Genomic DNA, 8,667 nt, shown 5'->3' with positions numbered 1-8,667 from the left:
ACTCCTCTATCCAATCAAACCACAACTGGATGAGCTTTAGAATTGATATGTGAATTTCCTGAACGAGACAGTAAATAGCAGCCTCCACCTGTGATATAACTGTGTCAGGCTCCAACAGCCGTCTTTGTTAGTTTTAGGACCTCGGGAGCTTTGTAAACAGGTTTTATGGATCCAAATCAGTGTCATTTGACAATTCAACGGAACACTTCATTAGATTGGGTTTTGCTTGGAGACACCAGCGTGGCAAAATGGAAAAGAGGAACCAGGGGATCGTGATTAGATGTTATTAAGGCGAAGGGCCACTCCAGAGACCCGTCCCTTTAAATAGTGCATTAAGTTTGAAACTTCATTTCCTATGCACAATTTAGCTCATTCCCACGGGAGGGAAGAGATTTAAGATTCGCTGCATGGATTTGAACAAAGAAATTGCATTTAATAAAAGCAAAGTTAAGACACAACTTGATTAATAAAGTATAATGGAGCCAGAGGAGGTCTGTGGGGAAATGTGAGTGCCTGGTTTGTTATGTGGGATGGGGTTTAGACACAGATAATCCTTCTGCTGGTAATAACCTTTGGAAAATCTTAGGGTTTGGGTTTTTGTTGGAGAAAATGTCTCTTAGCTCTTTTGTCTTTTTGACACCATCATCAGTCATGCTAATGCCATCTTGAAAACATCAATGAGACAAATACAGTTTGAAATATTGTAGTTTACATAATTTGCCTGTTTCTGTTTTTTTTTATTTTATTTTTTTACATGAAGTACAACTCAAGTTAAAACATAATATACTACATGTGAGAGGAATCCGAGCTTTACGAAATGCTACAATCCAAGTCTTCCTCAGTGATGAACACCATTGAGCGTAATTAAGGAGGATGTTGCCCTCAGCTCTTGCTTAGTATTGACAAAGTGAACATCTGACACTGGCTCTTTAATTAAATGAGCAAATGTAGGTACGCCTTAAGACTTTGGCTCGAAGCCCAAATTAATTAACTTCTCCACAAATTTTATCACATTTTTCAGACACATGGAACAGTTCTCCTGAAGTTTTACTTAATTTCTCGTTTTTTTTTTTTCTTTCACAAATGAGACTCACAGCAGTCACGCAAAGAAAGGCCAGAAAAATATGATTGATGAATTTCAAAATAGATATTCCTTTTCATCTCATGGATCAAGATATGAACTGGGATCAATTAATAACATTGATAACACGGTTCATATTCAACAAAACAGATTAAATATGTGACATGCTAGAACAAATATGCTGAACCACAATAACACCGGTACATCACTGTCACTGCTATCTGGAGTAATCTCCTATATCCACCCACAGAAGAATGGGCCTTCTGAGGTAAATGTAAGGCAGGGTTTCACTAGATTAATGAGGCAGACAAAGGTAAACTTCATTACAGCACAGTGGACCCATTCCACCTCCTTCTGATTTGCAGTTAATCGCCCAGGATTGATTTAAGCCCTTTGCGCCTTGGTAGGATCTCACAAGACCTTGTATGACTGCACACCCAACCAGACTCAAAGCTAAGCCCCGTAGCTGGAGTCTCCACCTTGTTCGTGAGTGATTTAATTGACGCCTTCTACAGGACAGAACAAAAAACCCTAGGAATCGTCAATCAAAGGCCCTATATTCCACTGGGCCCACAGAGGACGGGTACTATATAACTGCAACTGCTAAACAGTACTAATTCCCCCAGAATGAAATACTCTACAGAGGCCAGCCATTTACAGGACTGATATCAGGGTTATATTTCAAGGCTGTGCTCTGGCTTTTACCCATTAAACTCCATTTGATGTATTAAAGGGGCCAGTTTATGTCCGGCTCAAGTCACGGACTATCACCTATCACCTATCACTGACATGATACGTGATAGAAGAGGCTCTGATTGATACTGTAGTCCCACAGGGCTTCAGAGGAGAGAAGAGAGACTACGCTTTAATGGGGAGAGACATTTGTTCATTTTGTTTGAGGTTTGGTCGTGTCAGAAATGGCAGATCCTGCTTCCCTGGACTTAGAGACGATACTGTTGGTCCAGGTAGCTTTTCAACAGCAGACTAGGGAAATAACAACAATCATAAGAGACAAGGATGTCCAAGAACGGACGCCTTTGTTGGTTGGCTTTTACTCACTAATAAGGAGATTGAATATGAATATACTGTGCTTGACTGTAAACATGTTTTTAATCTAGAGTTTCTTCAAAGTGTAATGAAAACATTAACCTCTCCTCTTTTCAATGAACTTGGAAGTAGGACTTCAGTTTCTTCAGTAGAAGTCAGTGACTCTGAAACCATGAGATATGTACCAGTATATTCTTTTTTTTTTTTTTTTTTGACAGTTTGAGATTTCCTGAAACTGAGGGATGAGAAAGTTCAACCTCAAAATAATTGCCCAGAAAGTGTTGCTGTTTTTCTGGAAGTAACACCACACACTAAGACATGTCAACAAAGTATAGCACTAACTGTCTTGTTAAGCAAAGTCGTGCTGGAGTATGATGTGGCAGAATTTATAGAGAGACAATATCTCATGAACAGTGAACATTACTCTAGTCTATGCCACTGTATTTACAAAGCATTTTGTGGTAACAATGGGTACTCAAATAAGTCAACATAAACAATCTACGATGTAATAGCTACATGTAAGAAAATACCAGGTAATTTCTGCACTGTAAAACCAATCGCTTCCCAATATTCCGATTGCGTTGGAAGAACATTACATTATAGTGCCTTCAGGTTGATTATCTCAACGGTTGTTGTGACAAATATTCCGTCACAACATGGAAGGAGAAAGCCCAGCCAGGACCTAATGAATCCGAGCAGGTGCTGCAAGCCCACCGACATCAGGGGGTATAGCGTATTGACAGGGTTTTATAATGGATTTCAATTACTTCTATATTACAGCTAATGAGGAAAATGAGAAACCAGAATGCATGTGCGATACCGAGAGGCAAGGCCATCCTTCCACTGCAGTGTGACGTATTGATGCAGTACACACAGGAGCACAGTGAACAGGGTGAGCTTACTAAGTTTATATCAAGTATTGTTGATACTTCTATCAGTACTAACCCTAACCCTAACCCTAACCCTAAAATACTCCAATAAGAGGGAATATGAATACACAATGAATAAGGAGTCCCCAAATACAAGGCCCTCCACACGAATGTGACTCCACAATTTGAGCACTCACCTCTTTCACCAGTGCCACAGGCCAAACCAGCCAGAGATATACTTCTATCACACATTCACCTTTTTAAAAAGTGTTAATAAACATACACAATACTCTGTTAACTGTATTTGGTTCTAGTGCTGACACGACTTTGCACCCGTTTGAGGGTAGGCTACGACGCAAATACAGTTTCATTTCTTATATGAAAACCTACAGCATCATCTGCTGGCGATCTTGATTCATGCATCTAGGTAGTGCTACTTGATTACTTTAATGCTACAGCGCCATCTACTGGCCTTGAGTTGAAGAACGACCTGTCTGACCAGGCCGTGTACTGTATGATACAAACTATACCATACTGACTATGCTTCCGTGTTACTCTGAGAACTAGAGGCATCTACCCGTGAATGGATTCTACATGGTTATCAAAGTAGTCAAGACCATTTCATACGACAAAAAAGGTATAGTTTAAAAGGTATAGTTTAAAGGGTATAGTTTATGCTACTGTGATGAACTGCAATGCAGGTTTGATTAAGTCCAGAACCCCAGATAAGGTATTCCCAAACCAAAAGTAGGCCCATCACAAAACACCACAAACAACACTTACACGATCAAAGATATGCTATTTGATTTACTGTGCATGGTACAGTATGAGAAAACAAATGGGGTTGCTTGTGATGTCGTAATATATTTTCTGCAGATAAAACATGTGGAATGAGGAAGCATTAGACACCTGGAGCACTATTTTATTTAAAAAATAACAGACATAACTATGGTTTGGTGAGAGCTGATCAAAGCTAGCACGTCATATCATATCCCTTCATCAACGGAGACGTTCAGAGCTACGTTAGAGAAAGTTCACAGGTGGGCTCTTCGCAGCACACTCTGACGCCGGTAGTTGCAGTATCATGGTAGTTGCAGTATCATGGTAGTTGCAGTATCATGGCAGAGCACAGTCTGATTATGAGCGGTAGGATTTAAATTTAAAAAGTGATACATTAGAGTGAAACATCAACTGGGCTATGAAAGTTAGATTTGAGTAAACGCCACGTTATCCAACAGCACACACACGAAGCCATCCGATGAGCGAGGACACACACTCATCACGCCGAAGGACAGCTCATGCACTAACAAGCAGGCAACTCAAGCTGCAGTCAAACAGGATCCGTCCATCTTTTTCCTGGCTGCACTTGGTCCGGAGCAGGTCCAGGATCCCGGCCCTGATCTCAGGCGTCAGGGACTGGTGGAAGTGGTCTTGTTCGGTCATGAAGTCAAGCAGCAGCTCGCCCATCTCGCTGCCCTGGTTAAAACAATCGGTGATATCTAGCGTGTTTGGAGCGATGTGCTCCTCATACTTCAGACCCAGGGCCTCCAGGTGGACTTTGATGGCCCCTGCAGACTGGTAGTCAGAGATGGACTTGGTACACAGCACTTTTCTGAAGGTCTTCCACAGTATATCCCAGCCGCTGTTTGCTGGACGTGGGATAAGATAATGGCTGTTTATTTATATATATTTGTCCCCAAAAGTCATAGAAATGTAGTAACAGTTAAGTTTATCGAAATATTAACTCCACTGAAATCAGATTTTTTTGAGGTGTATAAACTGCCTCCAAAGTTTCGTTTAATTGATAATCGTCGACAAAAATCGACGTTACTCCTACTGTGCTGTCCCCAAGCTAATGTGTTATAGAACTCCCTTCCGTTCTGTTCTCCCAAAACTGCACCCCAGAAATAAGCCAATCATTTTCTCACAGCACTAATTAGCATAGAGTTGTATGATAAACCAGAGGATTCTGGGTCCTCTTATTCAAGGCTATACTGACCTGCCTCATGGACAATGAGAAGCTTGCCGTTCTTCTTCAGAAGACTGTGGAAAAACTTGATACTGGCAGGGAGGTCAGACACGTAGTACAGCATCTATACAGGGACAAAAGTCACGGTTATACGCAGTTGTGTAAACATGCAAAGCATGTTCCACTGAAAAACGCTCTAAATGAAATTCAATCCATGCTATGAAGACTAACATGATTAGATCTTCGGGGTATTTTCCAAAGCAAATGGAAGCCTCTTACCTGTATCATGTGCATGAAGTCAAACCTTTTGATCTCTCCTCCTTTGTCTTTGACCTGCTTCTCATATTCATCACAGGTCATAGTGTGCCATGCAAACGGAATCTTCTGGAGGTTGGAAGTCTTCTTCACCAGAGCTACAAAACAGATGCAGGATAAATAATAATAATATTATTAATAATAATAATAATAATAATAATAATCCTAAACTTTATTTATTTAAAACAGTGTTCAAAAGTGCTTTACAAATAGATAAAACAGATATGTAAATAAAAACAAAAATATAACTTGAAACAGTAAAACACAGACACATTAAAAAGAATAAGAGCCCCATCAGAAACTAAATAAAAGTATAAAAACAGTAAGGATAACACAGGATAAACAGACTAAAGAAGAATAAACTGATTAATCAAACACACCGACTGTATGATATACAGTCCATCATACAACATTATCTTAGCGATAAGAATTATTCAGATGTCGTGGCCTGGGGTGGTCCAGTGGTCTAGCACCATGGCCTGGGGTGGTCCAGTGGTCTAGCACCATGGCCTGGGGTGGTCTAGTGGTCTAGCACCATGGCCTGGGGTGGTCCAGTGGTCTAGCACCATGGCCTGGGATGGTCCAGTGGTCCAGCACCATGGCCTGGGGTGGTCATGTGGTCTAGCACCATGGCCTGGGGTGGTCCAGTGGTCTAGCACCATGGCCTGGGGTGGTCCAGAGGTCTAGCACAATGGCCTGGGGTGGTCCAGTGGTCCAGCACCATGGCCTGGGGTGGTCCAGTGGTCCAGCACCATGGCCGATAGTGCACACGTATGCCCATGTCGGTATGGGTTAGAATCCCTGCTGACATGCTCTCTCCTCCTTACTTTCCTGTCTCTCTCCACTGTATCTATCTAATAAAGATGAAAAATATAAGAGTGGGACTGCCCCACTCAAAAAAATAACCTTTAAAACCTTTAGAAATGATTCAAATGTGGACGTTTTGCATACCTCTGAAGTTCTCTGTGAGTTCAGTGCTTGGCTCCAGGATGTCAGCAGTGACGGGTGCTGCCGGGACTTTAGACTGCAGGAGAGACAGGATGTGAACGTCCATCTCACCTGAAACACGAGATGAACCGTTTAAACTGATCTAGAATGTATCTAGTATTTCTTTGTTGTTGCTTAAATCCCATTTAATCAATTAGTTTGAATCCTTAAAATTCCCTTACTGTGTATTTTGTTCATTGATATGAAACAAATACAAATAAATTGTGCAAGGGTGATTCTTGACCAATGCAGCGGTGAGGGTTTGAGGAGAAGGGGTTAAATCTACCAGAGGCGATGCAGTCGTACGACGTTGCATCGCCACCTTGTGGTTGGTCGCATGTGGGCATACGCTTCGGAAGCGTGTTAGGCTGTGCAAAAGTTTGTTGTGCATACATTGTCGATTTAATTTATTTGATAATGCATAATAGTAATGCATTTCAAATAAATAGCGATTCCCATAGGAATACAGCTAGAGATCAGCTATAGATAATAGAAACGCATGACCAGAGTCAGCTGTAGGTAGAATTGCGGTTGAGGGAAACCAGAGAAAATAAGCAAATTATGCATACAGCGTAATGAATAGCACAACTATGTGTATACTTTGCTGTTCTTACACAAACACATACTGAGATCTGTACGATCAAATCGTATACGTCAATGTATGCATTCAATCGTGTACTGTGAGAACCCTCATCTTGGAGGGAGCGACAGCAAGACACTAGGATTTGGGCAAGTGTGAAGCAAAATGTGTGAGCGGTTCTCCTGAATTAAAATCGCGTGGTGCATTACCTCCGCCACTTCCAACTCCCAGCACATCCATGTTGGTTTTCCCCTCTGCAATCCTAGGAATGAAAATGACAACGATAATGTCCCAAATGCATCCCAACAGATTATCTACGTTTTCCCGCTTCTTCTTTACACTACCTTTCAAATTCACCAGGAAGAACCTTGTCAACGAATGAGAGGATAGCCTTATGTTCTCCTGAGTGTTTCAGGTAAAATTTAAAGCCTTGAACATATCGGCCCTCGTATGCAGCTTGCTTTGGTTCAGCGGCCATGGCTGCAGCCTGTGATCTAGACAAAAAATATCACATAAACAAGCTATTATTACACAATTACACACTATATATAACACAGTTATTACACTGAACTGAACTCATTATTACAGGAGCAGTCACAGAAAAGCGGTGCTATTTTTGCTGCACAATTTAAGTACCAGACTGTGTAGTACATAGTCCCTATCTACAGTACATCACACAATTCAACATTTAAAATGGTTAATACACATCCAAAGACTATATCAATGACTTTAGCAAGAATCATTGACAATTACCTTAGAACGTATAGAGAAGTGTCCTCTCTCCCCTAAACAGCACGGTTTAGTTTGAAGTGTGTGTTCCTACGCCCCGACTGGGCAAACTTAAAGCTGTGATTATGTAACTCTCTCTACAAGATAGATCGTCCCACTGCACAGTACTGCTATATAAACCATAGGCAGCTGTTCTGATACACAAAATGGTCCCCTGTCAAATATACAGGGATACATTACAAATGCCACCAGCTGTTTAAATAGTAGGATCAGCCTTCCAACTCAACAACATCTAGAATAGGATCATTTATTTTGGTTTCCTAATCAAACAATAAAGACTTAATCATCTTAATCATTAATCATTAATGTGTGTAATTCATGTATTCAATCACTATTAAGCACATACACATGCAGAATAACTTGAAATAGACAAATGAACAAATGGTTGTATTACATAACCAACTGAAACGTACTTTACAATAACTCAGTTGACCGAGTCCCTTGAATCCTGCCTTGCCTTTCCCACTGGCTGAGATCCAGCCACAGCCTGTTTCATGGTTACTTTTGGTCGGACTGACCCAATTCAACCCCCTAATTAATAAACATCCAACGACCCACCATTATCACTGCCGCTTCTGTCCACACTGTGAGCTGCTGTGAGCTGCTGTGACCTGCTGTGACCTGCTGTGACCTGCTGTGACCTGCTGTGACCTGCTGTGAACTCTCTTCCCAGTAAAGCAGATCGTTCTTCCAGCCGAGTCACAGCAGACGTTCATTTGAATTGGCCATTGTAGGCATATTTACTGAGCATACACATGTCTTCCAACATACACAAGCATATTTTATTTTTTGCTGACATTTAACAAGGGGATTTCTTGAAACGTAGGCTAATTAGATTTAAACGATGCTATTTATCATGAGTACATTCACTGATTTTGGCTTTGCTCTCGACCATGTACAGTGCCAGTCAAAAGATTGGACACACCTTCTCAGTAAATGTTTTTTCTTTATTTTTTATTATTTTCTACATTGTAGATTAATATTGAAGACATCAAAACTATGAAGGAACACATATGGAATTATGTAGTAA

General features: G+C 40.9%; 1 protein-coding gene across 1 annotated transcript; it reads right to left on the bottom strand.

The window, feature by feature from the left end:
- Positions 1-4,128: 4,128 nt before the first annotated feature.
- On the bottom strand, positions 4,129-7,662 carry LOC310812778 (histamine N-methyltransferase-like). Its single transcript, XM_083681480.1, has 7 exons — positions 7,602-7,662; positions 7,193-7,342; positions 7,058-7,110; positions 6,233-6,340; positions 5,246-5,379; positions 4,997-5,090; positions 4,129-4,646 (listed from the first exon to the last, which is right to left on the bottom strand). The coding sequence occupies exons 2-7, from the start codon at positions 7,324-7,326 to the stop codon at positions 4,294-4,296; spliced, it is 876 nt and encodes a 291-aa protein (XP_083537606.1). The 5' UTR covers positions 7,327-7,342; positions 7,602-7,662; the 3' UTR covers positions 4,129-4,293.
- Positions 7,663-8,667: the final 1,005 nt, after the last annotated feature.

Source organism: Argentina silus, assembly GCF_951799395.1.
Source record: "Argentina silus genome assembly, chromosome: 12".
Taxonomy (NCBI): Eukaryota; Metazoa; Chordata; class Actinopteri; order Argentiniformes; family Argentinidae; genus Argentina; species Argentina silus.
The sequence above is the reverse complement of the archived record's forward strand: the minus strand, read 5'-3'. Positions and strand labels throughout refer to the sequence as shown.